Genomic DNA, 18,194 nt, shown 5'->3' with positions numbered 1-18,194 from the left:
GAAAGGAAAGACGGGAGAGAATCCTTTGCCCAGCGCACAGACAGCTCAGCCTGACATTCAGGGTATCACAGATACACTTCACCTGCAATTTGCAACATTTTGTTATATGTTTGCAAAACTTTCATGGTGATACATAATCCCACCCCAGCAAAACTCAGCTACCCTTACACTTCTAAACGTACTAGACGTACTAAACATACACTTCCAAAATCATCCCAAGTGGTCTTTTATTAGTCTTTTTATCCATGTGGCTGATCCCAGGTGATTTAGTAAATAGAGCAATGTGGTAAGATCCTAGAAGGATAAAGAGCTAGCAAGTCTTTATTTATTGTTGGACAACTGCTTTGCCTAGTGTTATATTTTAGTCCAGGCACTGAAGTGTTAGTTATTTCACAGAGCAGGCACATGGACAGAGTTGAAGTCCATGAAAGTTGCTGTTTTCCTGTGGACTAGAAGAGACCAAAGTTGATATGTTGTTGCAACTACTATTCTAATTTGCCTCTTATGTTTTCCTAGTTCAGAGACAGGAATGGGAAAAGAGACTAGCTTCAGAGATACTAGAGAGCAGGCTGTCAGAAACTGCTGATCAATTTGTGCCCTGTAACAGAAGATTTGATAGCCCTTGTCTAGGTTATCATAGTTTGTGTCATTGCAATTTCTATTCTTATTCATGTGTCTAATTTTCTTTCGTGTCACTAAATCAGTTGTTTCAATAATGTTCAGCAGTTGCAAGTTGCACAAGTTAGTCATCTATTGTACAGAGAAGTATTTCCTGATTCACAAACCCAAGTCACTTTTGCTACAGCTTCTTGCTCTTCCCTTGTGGTACTTTCTTGCTCCTTGTGGGACACTCTAATCTTCTGCCCACTGGTTCGTCAGCATTCAAAATAAACACAAAAATGGCTAGAAGATGGGATCATTCTGTATTTTTCTTGTCCATTTTTAATGGTCTTCTGTATAGTTTGAATATGACCTTTGAATTTGTATGTAACTCAAGTGTTTACACCCCATCCAGGGATTGGCAGAGAGCTCTCTCTCTTTTTCTCTCTCTCTCTCACACACACACACACACACACACACACACACACACACACACAGAGCAAAGATCATAATTGCCAGCTGTGGCTTGCAAGGTCTGATAGAGTAGCAGAGCATGGCCAGCTGTGTGAATTGGTGGTACATAATTTCCTCCAGCATGTTATAAAAAGGCAGTATACTGGCTGGAGGAGCTAGTTGGTAGTGGGAGATAAGGGGTTGCTGCAGGGAAGAGTTATTAGGAAGGAGGCAAACAGCTAGTTTTTTGTTGTTGTTTTGTTGAGGGTGGGGGTATTTAACCAAACTGACATTTTGTCTGAATTAAGCCTTTTTGATTTCTCCATTTCAGACCAGAATAGGGCCTGGGGTGTGTGGGGGTATATGTGTGTACAGGGTGTGGTGTGGGTGTAAAGTTTTGGGGTAATTTTGCATAGCCCCTTTAAAGCTAAATGCGCCCATCTCTTGGACTGGGAGAACCCTGGTCCCAAATCCATTTGAGCTTCACCTGATTTGTCACACACATGCAACTCTAGTAGGATTTCTTTTAAAAAGACAAACAGCTTGCTAAAATCTGACCCAGATTACCCAATCTTGTCCTTATTTGCTGCTGTGAATTCCCCGGAGATTCCAAATCAGGCTTGTTTCAGTTATTTGCACAGCTCTTTTGAGAACCTGAATGTTGAGGCCAAACCTATTTTGGTGGTAGTTTTACGCTGGGAATGTGCAATGGAAAGTCTATGTAGTTTTACTGAGAACATTTGTGTGTGCCAGGGAACTACCCATTCACATCCCTCCTTAGAACACAGGTCAGACGGGAATGGAAGAAGCAGCAGCAGGTCCTTTATTCTGGGTGCGTTCGGCTGCACTGAAGGACCTGCCACCAAAAACTCTCGTGGGGGCCCCTGAAAACTCTTGTGGGGCCCCTGCTGGGCCTGGGGCAAATTGCCCCACTTGCCCACCCCTCGGGGCGGCCCTGGGCATTGTCACCACTTCTACTGAGAGAGAGGGAAGGTTGGCCAGGATATGAAGCTTATCCCCTAATCTTTCACAACAGCCAGGCAGAGCAGAGAACTGACCATGTTGGGCCACGTTCAGCAGCCACCACTCTAGTGGAGGTGCTGCACCTCCCTCACCTTGCATGGCAATCTCAGCCTGAGCTAGGAGCTCAGGTCTTGCTGGGACCCAGGCCACTCTCACTCCCATGTGGACATCCTACTCACTGAGCTGGGCGGACTCTGATATCCAGCTCATTCGTCATCTTTAGATGATTGCTTTTTCAACAACACCGATCATTTTCCTATGAAAATCCATCCACTAGTTCCACATGTGCTCTGCAACATGCCCTTGTTGCCATAGCAATTCTGTATTCATATAAAGATTAGATTTCACTGCCTTTTCTGTAGGTTCCTGCAGGCCACGTCTGTGCCACTTCCCCCATCGTCCCTCCAGTCATTACTCGCTGTTGTAGCCTTAGCACATTTTAGCTCTTCTGGCTGATTCAAAACCGCTTAGCCCAGTCAGTCCCCAAAAACACAGGGCAAGGCACACATTTTTTTTCTTCCAAAGAAATGTTATCAGTATCCATTGCAATGAGGCTACACGGTAGTGTCTGCATAATTGTTTGGCAAATCCCTGCCAGTTAAAGGGATAATTAATCTTGCCTAGAGATCCCCATGTGGAATTGCTGCAACCATCTTATTTTTGTGGCCATGAGGATTTTCTAATTCAATAGCAGTGCTGTATTTGCAGATGTGCCAGATCTGAAATAAATACCTACTATGCTAATTATCCAGCATAATTCAAGCACTAATCTCAAGCTTTATCGCTGGGTAGAAAACCTGTTATTTACATTTTAAAAAATGTTTTATAAAGATTCCCATTACCATCTCCCCTCCCCAGCCACATGGTTTGAATCATGCTTTGCCAAATGATGGGTCTGATCCTTAGCTGGTACAAATTTGGCATAGATCCATCAATGGAAGTCTGTCTTATCTAGCTATCTTAAGTGGCCCCATTAACATGCTATCTGAGCACCTCACAAACTTTCAGGTATTTATCATCACAACTCTTCTGGGAGGTAGGAAAGTGCTTTTATTTCCATGTTACAGATGAGGCCCAGATCCACAAAGGCATCTAAACCCCAGATTTGGTTACCTACGTCCCACGTTTGACTCCACTGCAATCCATAAAACTCCCACTAAACCCTATAGGTGCTGACTCACTTGGTGCCTATGTTTTCAAGGTAGAAGTTCCCTAGGTGCCTCTGGGCATGTGGACAGCTGCTTCACTCTAGGCATCCGGACACCTGTCTCCCACCTAAGCCTGGGGCGGTAGGTGTCCATTCGTGGATCACTAAGCAGATATAGGCACCTAAATCCAGGCCATAGGGAGGCACCTATCCCTGACATACACCGCTGTCATTGGCAGCTCCCATTGGCTAGTTTAGGCGGCTCCCCGCGTAGCATGCTGGCTACACACCTATCTCTCTCCTTTCATTGTATAACGAGACTAGATGCCTAACTCGGGCTTTGTCGATCTCAGCGGCGTCCCTGTGAGTTTCTAGGTGCTGCAATGCTGAGCGTTGCAAGACCTAGGCCCCTTTGTGGATCTGGACCAAAGAAACCAAGTGACTTGCGCAGGATTGCCCCAGTTTCCTGAGTTCCAGGCTAGTGGCCTAATCACAGCACCATCTTCCCTCTAGAGCGATTCCAAATGTACACCCACTGAAGATCTTGTAGGACTAGGTCAAATTTACACCCGCTGAAGGTCTGTAGGACTAGGTCAAGTCAGTTACGTCAGCATATTGCATCATGTCATGTCATTTCACTGATCAAGATGAAACAAATGAGTCTGCGGCAGCATGTCAGTACAACCCATCAACTACTGAGCACACGGTCTGTCAAGCACTCAGACATCTTCAAACTTAATTTCACTGTACATACAATAATGAATCCCCACAAACTTCATCCTCTCCCTGCTAGGCTGAAGTGCATGAGTGTCATTGCTCCCATTTTTCTGACAAGGGGAAGAAAATGTGTTCCAAGAACACGCACCTTTCTGCAGAAAAGGAGAGAGATCGTTATTAATCTAGCCTCTTCCTGTTCAGCCCCAAAAGGCTCTGTGTGCTGCTCCCATATGTTGTATACAGCAGCAGCTAGTGGGCTAAGTTGGAATCAGGCTGCTGCCTGGCAGGGAAAGTTGTCTGCTTGTGACAACACTCTTTGTTTGAGTATATCACAGGGAAGGTGCAAGGTGGTTCCCCCTTCCCACAGGAGCCATTAGCAATTACAATTCCTGCACCCTGAGTGTAGAGGGACTGTTCTCTGCTAGTGCCCCAAGAAGCACCAGACTCCTCAACAGGTCACTGAGATGGTGTGGCATCACACAACCACCAACACAGGCCTGAGTCTACTAGACCCAATCCAGCCCTCAGTTCGGGGGACAGAAATAGCACTGCTCGTGTGTTAAACTGCCTGGGCATAAAATAAAATGGAAGCCATCTTCAGTATAAATCCTACATTTGAAGGTACCTAAAATTCTGCCAAGGATTTAGCATGAGTCTAATTGCAGCTTATTATTAACTACATGTCTGCCTCAACCATACGTCACTCCCTGGAAAGGCAATTGTTGCTATGAACATGTCCATCAATTATCAATATTTATTGCAAGTGCCTTGAGGGATTACAGTGCCACGCACATACTCAGTGCCCAGTAATTAAGAAGAAGAACTAAGTTTCTTTGTTTCACTGATCAGTCTTTCATAGAAATGGATGTGTCCATTTGGCAAGTCGGCTGATTTTGCCAACTTAAGGGAAGCGTTTGTGTATGTTTGGAAAATGCACACTCCAGCATCTCTGCTATTTATATCTTCCATGGATAGGATATAGTCGGTAATTAAAATCTTCATTATAGCTTACACTGCAGTACATTCCACAAGGTATTTGGGTTATACACACTAATTACCTCTCATCTCCCAGTAGCATATCTAATGGAAACAATGACAGCTAATGAGGAGACCTGGGACTATAATATTTGGGGGGGAAAAAGAACCATGTTTTGTGCTGTCCTTTGTCCTATTAGATTATTTTGGGCTAACAAGTGAGATGCATGTGACACAGCTCTTCTCTTTTCCTCACTACTGTTCCAACAAGTTCAGTTTTTGTTTGAATACCCATATAAATCAGAGCAGTAAGAAGGTGATCAAGCCAAAAAGCCCCCTGAAAAACACCAATGATGGGAATGATATCAACAAAGGCTTTGTTAATCCTGCTTCCCATTGTTTCTTCTGTAGCACAGTCTGAAAAGAGCCTTTTCTACATACCAGCTAGGCTGATGGCATTACCAACACAAATACATGTTACCTCTCTACCTGCTGCTGTGTCAGATTGAGTCATCCAGACCAATCAGCAACAAGCAACTGTAGAGCTGTGGCGCTCCATCTAATGACACTAGTGCTGCTGCCTGTATTACATGCATGGTAAAAAGGAATCTGCGATGCTTCAGTTCTCCGCGCGCTCCCCCCCATACATAAAACCTTGCCTTTGCTTCATGTACATAGTATGGTGGATTTGGATCTTAATGATCCAGTGGAGAAGAAAGCTGATGCATTTTGCTATTGAGCAGGTGGGACCCAGAAGCAAGGGGGGGATAAAAACCACATCTTTTCCACTAAGAAAAGGGGTACTTGTGGCACCTTAGAGACTAACAAATTTATTTGAGCATAAGCTTTCGTGAGCTACAGCTCACTTCATCGGATGCATTCAGTGGAAAATACAGTGGGGAGATTTATATACATAGAGAACATGAAACAATGGGTGTTACCATACACACTGTAACGAGAGTGATCACTTAAGGTGAGCTATTACCAGCAGGAGAGCGGGGGAAAGGGGGAAAAACCTTTTGTAGTGATAATCAAGATGGCCTAGGATCCAATTGTGGACTATTATAAAGGCAAAAGACATTTTGAAAATTGGAATTCCAGTTTCCAGCACTCCCAAGATTCAACAGTATTTTGGGTCTCAGGTTTTGGTTCAGCTTGTTATAAAGGTAGTGGCCATTTGCAATGTTTAGAACTGGATTCTGATTATGAATAATCCCAAAGTACATTTGAGGTTTTTTGCCATCAACTTCTACAGTTGGTAAGTGTTTACTAGTAGATTTTGCACTTGATCGACTAGAAAGGTAGGGATACAGTAACCTCCTTGTAAGCCTAACCCTGGGAACTGTTTTCTCAAGTTGCTGGGATTTTCTTGACTCAAAGCAAAGAGACTCGGTATGAGATTTGTTACTCATCCATCTACCTCTTCCCACTCCTCTCCCAATCCTCCACTGCACTCCATATTCCCTTTTTGGGTTTTTATGACTTCATCTCCTCTCATCATCTCACCCCTCCCATACACTCCTACCCCATCCTGGCACTACCGTCCCAAATAATAAAAAAGCAAACAAAATACATAATCGTCAAAAAGCCTGAGTCATTAACCAAAACAAACACATAGTGTTATTGCGGTAACCCATGTGCTATGATTCCCCTACATAAGAACATAAGAATGGCCACACTGAGACAGACCAAAGGTCCATCAAGCCCAATATCCTGTCCTCTGTCAGTGGCCAATGGCAGGTGCCCCAAAGGGAATGAACAGACAGGTAACCATCAAGTGATCCATGCCCTGTCACCCAATCCCTGCTTCTGGCAAACAGAGGCTAGGGACACCATTCCTGCTAATCCTGGCTAATAGCCATTGATGGATCGATCTTCCACTAATTTATCTAGCTCCCTTTTGAACCCCTTTATAGTATTCGCCTTCATAACACCCTCTGGCAAGGAGTTCCAGAGGTTGACAGTGCGTTGTGTGAAAAAATACTTTCTTGTGTTTGTTTTAAACCCTCCCTTCCAATTGTCTGTCTTCACTTGCCAAAATTTGCCTATCTTTAGGTGGTAAGGTCACTGGGGCAGGACTGTGTCTCTTGGATATTTTGTAAAGTGCCTAGCACCAATGGGCGCTCAATGCTTGCTTAGTGAGGTGCTTATTCATGGATTTAGGTGCCTAACTGTAAACTCCCAAGTTTGAAAAATGTTAGTCTAAATGCCAGGATCATTTAAAAATACTTCCTTACGTCAAAGGAAAGGAGACTATTATAAATTAATAACTGATCAAATATGTTCTTTTCCTGACCTTTGAGCTGCAGATGTGGATTCAAGCCGTGGGAGTTGGAAAGCCTTTATTTTTCTACAAACTCTGTTAATGGGGGCTGTAATGAAGGGGTTGACAGGGCCTTAACTATAGTGTGGCAACAACTTCATGCTGTAATCACATTAATCCAGACCGATATTTACACCAAAGAATTCTGTTTCATTAGACATTCTCCAGCTTGTTTTATTTAGCGGGGGCTATCCTGTTTTACCTTATTAACATGGATTTAGTTGGTAGACTGCAGCACGTTGAAAAATGACTCCCAAGGGATTTGGAATCCTTTAAAAAAAGCCATGTTTCTGAGGGCTCTTGTTGTTATTCTTTTAACTAAAGGCTCTTTAACGCAGCAGCCTGAGATAACAGTAATTCAGCTTGTCAAGTCTGAATAAAGAACAGGAGATTGCAGCAGGTTGCAACCTTGGTGGTTCCATCTGGATATTTTGACTTCCATCATGCAGCTATAAGGAAACCTTGTTGCACTGTAGTGGGCACAGAGCCACAGACTTGTCCTATGGGGCTCTGGCAGGCTGAATGCAACAGGGAAAAGAGAACCCATCAATATTGTAATTGTAAATTTCTCTTTATCAACAAAGCAAACTAGGAGTCATGCGTGGTTTTGCGCTCATCCTGATCCTTAGCTTGCCATTTAACACTTTCGTTCCTCTCAACAAGACACAAGCTGGGTGGCGAGAATGCTACGAGGGATTTGGCTTTGAGATAAAAAGTAACTGGAAGGATTTAACTGCCTGACCCTGCTGGGCCCTCTCAAAGGTATAGCGTTTACAGGGTTGGGCCCTAGGATGGAAGCGTTCTATTTGCTCATTCTTGCAACAAAAGAAGAATGCAGCATCTGCAGTCAGAGCACATAAACCAGATCCATCTGGAGGCCCGGCAACAGCAGATGAATATTAACAGTGTGATAAGTAATTAGGCCAAAGCCAGTGAAAACACAAGCAGTTCTACATCTTCAAACGAACTCTTTAGCTTGCTAGATAAAGAACAGTTAAACTCCCTGGCACTGCACAGATAGGCTCAGAGTCTAATTTTACACACGTCCTCCTGTCGCTGCATTGTGGAAGCACCACACACTTTTGCTGCGCCACACCTCCCTTCAGTTCCCCATGAAGGCTTACAAGGTGTCCCCCACCAAGCCTCAAATACTAGAGATACACTACTGGGCCCTGTGAATCATGCAGCTTCTCACAAGATGGGGATTACTGCTAAGGAAAACAAAGGCTCATCACCCAACTTTCCCTACATCTCTTGTTCAGAGATGGGGCTACAATACAAACTTGATTATCCCAGTATCATAGGAGACATTTAACACACTCGGATAACTGGGAGAATTTTCAATGTAGTGAACGGGCATCAGAGGACGTGACCCACTTTTGGATAACAGAGTAGCAGCTAACTGAGGTTTGGGAAATTGTAGCTAAAAAGATTCCTGGGCTAAAAATGCACTTGTGCACAGAACACAGGAAGTTTGTTTGCAAATTGGAATTACATGTACAATGGTATGTGCATGCCCGGATCCCCAAGATGCGTGTGCACACTGAATGTTTTGGGTGCCCAGTTTGTGTGTGCACTTTAAATGTGTAGGCCTCTGTATCTATGGAGTCTTACCATCATATTTATCTTTGAACCAACACAGTGCAGGACTGAGTCCTAAGTCCACAAACTGTGTCAATTCCACTTTCTACATTATTGTGCATAATTATTAGCACAGCATCATAACGGAATACACCGCTCAACAGGACAAAGTTACATGGTCTTTGCCCAGGGGATCTTACAATCTAAGTAAAATTAATGCAAAATAAAATTGGGGGACGCATAATGATAAAAAAGAGACTAACAATTCATTTGCAGAGCAAAGCTAAAGGAGAGGTGTACACATCCCCCTTTAAAACTCAGTTGCTTTGCTACTAGGCACATATGCTTCTTCAAGAATCACCTGTACAAATCAGCATTTACAATAAGAGCATAACTTCATTTCCTGCTCTACCTGAAGGTATATAAACAAATGCTAGCTTTGATTTGTCCTAGATAACAAAGAGTAGATGGACCTGAAACAAAACCCCAGGTCCAAACACTTCCCCACTCTTTGAGGAAGCTTGGATACTGATCCAAACATCGCAGCTGACCTCACTTCTCTTACGGACTGATTCACAATCCCTAACGCATCCTCATTCGGGAATACTTCGAATCCAGGTTTAGATCCAAGCTTTGTGGCTTGGACCATCTCCAGAAAAACCCATGAGAAGAATCAACAAAATTGACAAGTTTCTGGTCCCCTAGAATGCCAGAAAGAATATCTTGGCTTGAAGTAAAAACCTGGAAGTTCTTGTTATCTATTGAATGGTGACCAATACTAGCATTCAGTTTTGCAGACTAGGCCATGGAGAATGAAATCTCATGTTTTGTGCCATTAACCATGTACTGCTGGGGTCAGAAAGGAGTCTTTCCCTCCTCCCCAAAAACAACCTTTCACAATTCACTAGGTGCATTATGGTGGTTTTACACTTTTCCTTAGAAGCATCAAGTATTTGTCACTATTGGACTTGCTGAATGGATGGTCTGATTCTATGGTTCTATGAGATATAATGCATGTTGCATAAATGACTCTCAGGAAATGGGAGGCTGGTTTTATTTTTGGACTTTTGTATGGATGTTATTGACAGACTCATAGAGGACATTGAGAAGTATGCAACTATCTAAGATGGAAACTGTGGTATCTTGAGAAGTGTCTCAAAGAACTTGTTCCTGTACATACACCTGCATTCTTCAGAACCTATCACCTTCAAATCTCTTGGCATGACTCCTACAAAGCCTCTCTGTGGCATCTTTAGGTCTTCTTGGGAGAAGCTGCAATATGAGGCAGGCACACATAGAAAACTGATTTTGAACTAACTTTAATACCAACAAGCAGGAAGATCAATGTGCAAGAAGAACAGGAGTACCTGTGGCACCTTAGTGACTAACAAATTTATTAGAGCATAAGCCTTCATGGGCTACAGCCCACTTCATCGGATGCATAGAATGGAACATATAGTAAGAATATATATATATATATATATATATATATATATATATATATATACATACAGATAAGTTGGAAGTTGCCATACAAACTGTGAGAGGCTAATGCAAGAAAGTTCTCTAACTTGATACATGCCATTATTCATTCCAATACATTCCAAACTCCTCTTCCGAACTCTAAGAAAATGTAAATTGACACAATGCAGCAATATCCACAATGCCTCACAATCAAAATGATGCACCTAAGCAATATGCAGTTGATGTGAGCAGAGAAGGTTAAAGTTTTCATCAAGCTTGCAGGTAGCAAACCATTGTGACAAGAGGGTGACAAGTGAAATTCTGACACGCATTACAGTAGACAGTAGTTACAATTGTGGCACTGAAGGAGTTAAATTAATGCACAGAACCAGAAGAAAAGAAAGCCAGAGAGGTCAGAGGTAGGAGAACTTCCTGTGGGAAATCCACTGCTGTGCTGTAAGCAATGCAATAGGTAGCTGAAAAATCTCTTAAATTCATGTGTGTCTTAATTACTATGCTGTCTGCTGCTGGCATAGCAAGAAAACTCCATCTAAAATGCTCCTAGATTTGCAGTCAGAATTTCCTGGTAGTGTTAATTTATTTTTAACCACCCATATCAGCTGTCCTTGTTTACTACACAAAGGACCTATATTTTTAAGGAAAATATTTGCCATTTTGTCATCCTGTCTCTTCCATAACAATGTCCTAATCCAATGTATTCCAATCCAGAGTTAAAAAGTATGTTCCTATTTTTCTGCCCAATGTCCTAATTTGTATTGCTCAAGCATTGGCAGGTACATTTTTACTAGATCAGCTGCTGTCAGTGATACACGTGCATTTGGCTGTGATTTTCAAGTGTAACAAACACTTGAGATGAGACAACCAATCACTACAATCCTCATTTTTGTGGGAAATATTTCTTAAATCTCCTATGACTTGATTATCTCTATGGGGGAATAATCATCTTCCATGTTAGCCTGCAAGATCCCAGAGCACTGTCCCAAATGTATACTGTGTATAGATATTAGCCACCTCTCAAAAGAGTGGAACGTAACAGCTGCCTCACAGAGCACCACAGCGCTATACAAAAGGAGGTCAGGGAAAACATCCTATCCAGTGAACAATGCAGGAGTGATTCACAAAGACTGGTTGCAAGAGGCCAGTTGAATTTGGCCTGGGTGCTGGAAAGAATGCTCCAATTCTTGCTAAAATTGCCATCGTTTATTAAATGACTATAAATGCTCAATATCCTATTTTACGAAACAGCCAGTAAACCCATGCTGGAGCGTTGGCTCAGTGCCACTGGCTGAATCACCAACACAACTTCTTACAGATTCCTAGATTTTTCTTGGAAGCTTTCCATCCAAATATTAACCAGCCCAGAACCAGCTTAGCTCACAAGATCACAGCCCCAGGGTTTTCTGAGGGCAGACAAGTGATGGCTTCAGCTATTAAATTTCTCTTTCACTCACGTTGCTTTTGCTGTATGCACAAGGTTCAGATAACTCGCTCCTGTGATGAACTCCCACAGGATATCACAGAACACCTAGAATCTGAGTCCATCTGGGCCATGATTTCACAAACCATGCTGAATGTTTACCCTTGCAAAATGCATGTGCATCTTTGGTCCCATAAAAAACTGCATGCCTGTGTATTAATTGGACCTAGCATTACCTATAGATTTAGATTACACCTTTCACAAGCATCAAGGTGCTTTGCAGAATTACCATCTATACATGCAGAAGAACTCCTTCATTTCAGATGCAACCAAGCAGTGACAATATGAGAAATAACTTATCACCTAAACTGACCTCATTACCCACCCTGCTATTTTATGCCACTCATGAATGATGGAGCTACCTGGCCACCCCAGTCTCATGAAGATAAATTTCATTGTCCTTCTACTTATCATTATGGCATATTCCTTCTACATTCATAACTTGATGTTATTTCTGTCACTTCTGGATAGAAATTTAGATGAGGGAGCCAATAGTGCAAGACGTACAGTAGTGTTCTGTGCTGCTATATAGAACATTCTGATCTTCAGAAGCTGATGAGGCCCAGAAATCTATTGAAACATAATGAGGTATTGGATTTTGTCTGCCTTCTTGTTTGTGAAGTGTAGTGACTCCCGTGATCAGATATTGACAATGGTTTGGCAAACTGGAAAAGCATGCAGGCTGTGCAGTGAAAAATCAGTATCTAAATTGCCACAGGGTGCTCCCCAGAGAATAGACAGTTATTGAAGTCTGAAACAGCTTGGTCCAAAAATCATAACATTCTTGCAGCTCAGTAGATTGAGAGTTCCCTTAAACTGTGCAGAGGTTATGCTATGTGCTTATCTTACTGTGTCTTCTGCCGTTATTCTATGGCTTCATGGTGTGCTTTTTCTAACAACCAAGAACTAAACCCTGTCGTTGGGAGCGCTGACTGAAAGCAAGGAAGATGTAGATTCTTCCTCTTCTAGCCTCACCGCAAAAGCAGATGCAGAGATGAAACACACAGGGAAAGATTTATCATGGTAATACTGTTTGGTCTTTTGTTCCTCGGGTCTGCGAATGCTGTTGAGGCAGCTGTACACTCACATGTGGGAGGCAGGGAGGAGAAGAAAGAGCTGACTGCTTTGCTGAGGGGCTCATTAAGAAGTGGTGTGTTAATGTCCATTCTGTCCATTCCAACACTGTCCATTCCATCTCAGGAACACTGACGTGCTAAGACGTACTCCCTCACCCGGTCGTTTTGCCAGTGTTCACTCTTCTGTGGGGACTTGACTGTGGCAGAAGGCTTTTCACTGGTGTATGTATGAAATGGACTCCACAACTCTCCAGGCCTCCTGAACCTCATGGAGTGGGCTGCTGTTATCTAATATGCTTTATATCACCAAGAAAGCTAGCATTAAGATAAGAAAAGCTGCTCAATTCAGCAACCACCCAAAAAGGGGGAGCTTTGTTTACTTTCTGTGAAGGCAGGTTAAGAAAATGAACCACAATCTTAAAACTTGACCAATATTAATTAATAGTGGTTAGGAAACATACTGATTCATATATAACCCTTAGAAGAGGCGGGGAAATTTACTAGCCATGAGGAATGCTGTAAGCCACCAATGCAGAAATGCCAGCTTTAAGAATCGAGCTTTTTGCAGGTTCAGTTTGTGCTGCATCAGGACAGCCAGTAGCTGATTATCTCTTGCCTTCCAGGCAAATGTCACTGTGCTGTATGGGAATTTCTGTATTAAATATTAGGTGACAAGGAAATCATCTACCATCACCATCCGATCATTGTCACAAGCTATAGTAGGAAGTGACCATTCCACTCAGTGACAGCTTGACAAAATCATCAGTATGAATAGCTTATCTGAGCCCTCTGTCTGCTGATCTTGCACAGACAGACATAGACTTTGATGCAAGAGTTCACTGTTCATAAGCCATTTATACCAACAATTTTCAGTGTATGGGTTGTTCAAACTGTGTACCTCCCCTAATTGTTATTCCTTATTGATGGTGTATGCCTGGCTATCTAAGTCATGTGGTGGTGTTTCTGGTTTTTGATAGGATGCCTTTAGACAGGAGACTAATGAATAGGAAATAACAACAGTGAACAGTAAATACCTTGGTTCTCATGACAATCTTTGGTTTGGGCTTTGTGTCATCCACAACCCTATCTGAAGCCAGGTAAGGAAGAGGATTGGAAAAGCATGTCAAAGAGGCTGTCTGCGTTCCCCACATATCCCTCTCAGAATCTGAAGGGTCATCGCTGGTCAGAGAAGTAGTACAGAAAGCACTGACACACGCTGAAAACATTTATGCCTGTATAGTGATCTATTTTCCAAGTGGCTAGTAAGATTAAGGGCCTGAGTCTTTCCATAGGTTTTAATGTGAGTTAGATCCCAAGAGCAATGTAGTTCTGCCTTGGTGGCTAGAGGCTGTTTTCAATTTAGCTAGCTAGTTGGGCTTGGCATGAAGCTGCTGTTGAGTTTGGAACAGGAAGATGCAAGCAGACAAACAAGGTCCAGATGCTTCCTTTCCTTGTCCTGTTTTGGGGAAGCACTGCTCCCATACACCTTCCCTCCTCTGGTTGGTAAGGTGAGAACTCACCAGCCAGGGAAGTCTGATGTGGGAGCAGGAGAAGCTGAGGTGAATTTCCCTTATCTCTTTTTTGATTCTTCATCCTCGTCAAGAATAAATAATGGCATTTATAGAAAGGACAGTGGGAAGCCCAACAAGGGATGTGTCAGGCCTCTGTAACACTGGCCAGCTTCGGGGCACACATTTCTTTAATTTCAGATACTTTTTGACTTTTGTTCCTGTTCCCAAATAATCCAACACTGCATTACCCCATAATGTCAAGATCCATGATGACAGCAGCCAAAATTGTCACACACACACCCCAAATCTAACCTACGTTAAACACTATGTATATAAGGTTTAGGCTCCCTTCAGGCTTATTTACTTAAGGGCCTTAATAAAATCTAGAATGATGCCTTGCCAGGATCACAGTCTAAGGCATTCTTTTTTCTCTCAACCTGCAGTGCCTAATTCCTCTTGCTCAAATACCCAATGTCATTCAGAGTCCAGTTTTCATAACATTGACAATAAGAAAAGGAGTACTTGTGGCACCTTAGAGACTAACAAATTTATTTGAGCATAAGCTTTCGTGAGCTACAGCTCACTTCATCGGATGCATGTAGTGGAAAATACAGTGGGGAGATTTTATATACATAGAGAACATCATTGTTTCATGTTCTCTGTGTATATAAAATCTCCCCACTGTATTTTCCACTACATGCATCCGATGAAGTGAGCTGTAGCTCACGAAAGCTTATGCTCAAATAAATTTGTTATTCTCTAAGGTGTCACAAGTACTCCTTTTTTTTTTGTGGATACAGACTAACACGGCTGCTACTCTGAAACCAACACTGACAATGTGTCCCTAATTCTGCCTTTGGGTGTTCAAGTTGGCCCTTCGGTGATTAAAATGAGGATATGGTTTTAAAGACCAATCTGTACACTCAAATACAGAGTTGGTCAAGTCTGAAAGTGGATCCACAATGCCAGACATAACTGAGCTCAGATCCTGCATTCTGCGCGGGCATTATCCTAGACTCAGTGACTTCAGGGTTGCAGGATCAGGCAATTACAGGATCGGTTTGCAGTTCAGTTGAGAATTAACTGATTTCAGTTGGTCCATTTTAGAATCAAAAGTTATAGAAGTGGCTCATTGCACATATGAGGAAAGAGGGTTTGGATAATAAGTGATAGGACTGAGGAGAAAAGACATCAGAAAACATTTAAAAATTAAACAAAAAGTGGAGAAAAAACCCAAACCCTTTCAAATAAAACCACCCAGTTGCATTGGGTTTCCTGTGTGCTATAAGGTAAGTAAGTAAGCTGTTAATGGCAAGGTTATTAATACTCCTGAGGGCAGAGTTTAAGAAAAATAGGACAGTTAATAGGTGATAACCCTCTGCAGTCAAGAAGCACTAGAGTCTAGCAGAGCATCATCCATGAACACAGAAACACACTGGTTCAGTCTAGTGACTGGAAACTCCAACACACCAGCTGCCGAGGAGTTGAGGAAATAGCCCCAATCATCCTGGAAGAAACCATGAGACACAAATGCTACATGTAATGCAGATAGAGCTTGCAGATAAAATCGGAAAGGAAGATGGAGGGACAACTTACAGCGATGAGCTGGTAGGAGTTGTTCATCATGGCTATGAGCATGTTCAGCAGTACGACCAGGGAGATGACATTGTACGTTCCAAACATGGTGGCCCCGACAAACTCCGTGAACTCATGCCTAGCCTTCACGTTGGTGACGTAGAGATTCAACAGACCAAACACGGACCAGAAGAGCGACTGGAGGGTCTCAAAAAGTCTGCAAAAGACAAACTGCACTTTGGTCTGGGAGGACAAGAAAAACACTTAGGTCTTTCTGAGCTATGTCTGTGATGAGGGTGAGTACAATGGTGCACTGCAGCATAGGGCTTTCTGCACCATAGTCATGGGGAGGGCAGGGACTGTGGTGCACTGCACCATAGGGCTCTATGCACCCTGGCCATGAGGAGGATGTAAGGTGCACTACACCACTGAAGCCATTCAGCCTTCAGTGCGCATGGGCAGGCTGCATCCCTGCGTTCACACTGAGATGAGTGTGCTGAAGAGCAGAGCCTATATCTTCCTTTCTGGAGGGTCAGTATGTGCTTCCCCCTTACAGGCTACCATCCATCAGCCAGTGCAGGAGGGAGCTGCACCCTGACCCACAGTGTTCTCGGCCCTGTTCGGAGTTTCAGTGGCAATGTGACTCCCCTGCCCTTGTGCTCAGGGGGTGCAGACTAGGGCCATAACTGCCCTGACAGGTGCACAAGGAGATTCCCCTCCACACACTGAGGGACAGACATGATTGGGCCCCTCTTGTTAAAAATGTGCATGCCACATTAGAAATAATCTCTCCCATTCCCACAGGGTCTCCATCATGAAGACCTCTACATGCACAGGCAACGCTTCAGTCACCTCTGAAGTGCAGCATGGGAACATTATGACAGCACACGGCCGTACTGCATCACAGGAGAGGAGGTAAATATCACATCCCGCTGAATCTCCAGGGGTGATGCTGGCAGAGAGCATGCAATTACCTCAATTGGATATTAATCAGGATAATGGGGCTCAGACCCCTACTCTGTATCCTGTATTATGTCTCATGAATGGCAGAACCTACTACAGTAGTGCCCCCAGCATTATGCAAGAGCACTTGATCAGTACTGACACAGAGGAAAGTGTGTCACCTAATTAATGCAGCATGATAGGGTTCTCCTTTGAAGTCTCCTGACCCCACTTAACTTTAGAGCTGTTGAGATCATCTTGGGTTGCTATGGCTTCTGCCGTAGACAAGTGATCTTTTGCAGTCATGTCAAATACATTATCAGGATTCTGAATAATCACTCCTTTGGGTATTATTGTTTCAAGTTTTGGGGAGCTGACGTTTCTATCTACATTTAAGATGTTTTGGCTTTGGCCTGGGGTCAGTAGATGGTTTTTAAAAAAAAGAATCTTACTGTAAAAACCAAGAAAGTATTACTTAAAAGAATATAATCTATTTTGGATGTGCTTGAAATATTAGGAATCTGTTGTACTGGTTGTTCATTTACCTGTTAAATTCTTTTGGCATTCACACCTTTACTATCCATAAAGGAGTTGACATTCTTTACAATTTTAACTCTTGTATTACAATCTGGGTTCTATAGATCATGGGCCAAATTATGAAGTCCTTAATAAAGCAAAACTCCCCTTGATTTGAACAACCTGACTTCTCTAAGAGGCATATTAGTTGAATAAGGATGGGGTAAAAACTGAATAAGGACTTAGGGATTTGGCCCCATTACTTAAATCTGTGAAACTGTACTTGAGCGACGTAAAGAAAAAAGCACATATGACACCGTAAGTCACATGACACAATCAGTACATCCACTTTTAAAGGGACTGCCCCGTCTCCCAGCTAAACAGCTGAACTCATTTGATTATTATTATTAACAATAATAACAATATCTAGCCTTTGTATATTGCTTTTCATCAGCAGTTCTCAAAGAACTTTACAAAGTAGGCTAGTATCATTATCCCCATTTTACAGATGAGGAAACTAAACTGAATTTTTAGCAAATAATTTGTAAAACAATAGAAAAATATTTATTGTTTTTTAAGATCTAATGTAACGAATGAGGTATCGAATCATCCTAGTGAACCAGAATACCAAATAAATGAAAAGTCAACCAACCTACTGCTCAGCCCAAATAACATTAAACATATATAGCCAAAGGGAAAACACAAGAGCTGTCTGTCAAACCACCCACCAACAACAGGGAATAACTCTCTAGTTGCATACAGAATGGGGAAAGGGGACAAGCAGAAGGAAAAT

The 18,194-nt window shown here is 42.7% G+C and overlaps 1 protein-coding gene across 1 annotated transcript in view; it reads right to left on the bottom strand.

The window, feature by feature from the left end:
- Positions 1-18,194, bottom strand: part of TRPC5 (transient receptor potential cation channel subfamily C member 5) — a 136,190-nt gene that overhangs the window by 7,993 nt on the left and 110,003 nt on the right. Inside the window, exon 7 of the mRNA XM_038417690.2 lies at positions 15,965-16,160. Within this exon, the coding sequence (XP_038273618.1) occupies positions 15,965-16,160 (196 nt within the window). The remainder of the gene's footprint in view (positions 1-15,964; positions 16,161-18,194) is intronic.

Source organism: Dermochelys coriacea, chromosome 9, assembly GCF_009764565.3.
Source record: "Dermochelys coriacea isolate rDerCor1 chromosome 9, rDerCor1.pri.v4, whole genome shotgun sequence".
NCBI lineage: Eukaryota > Metazoa > Chordata > Testudines > Dermochelyidae > Dermochelys > Dermochelys coriacea.
The sequence above is the reverse complement of the archived record's forward strand: the minus strand, read 5'-3'. Positions and strand labels throughout refer to the sequence as shown.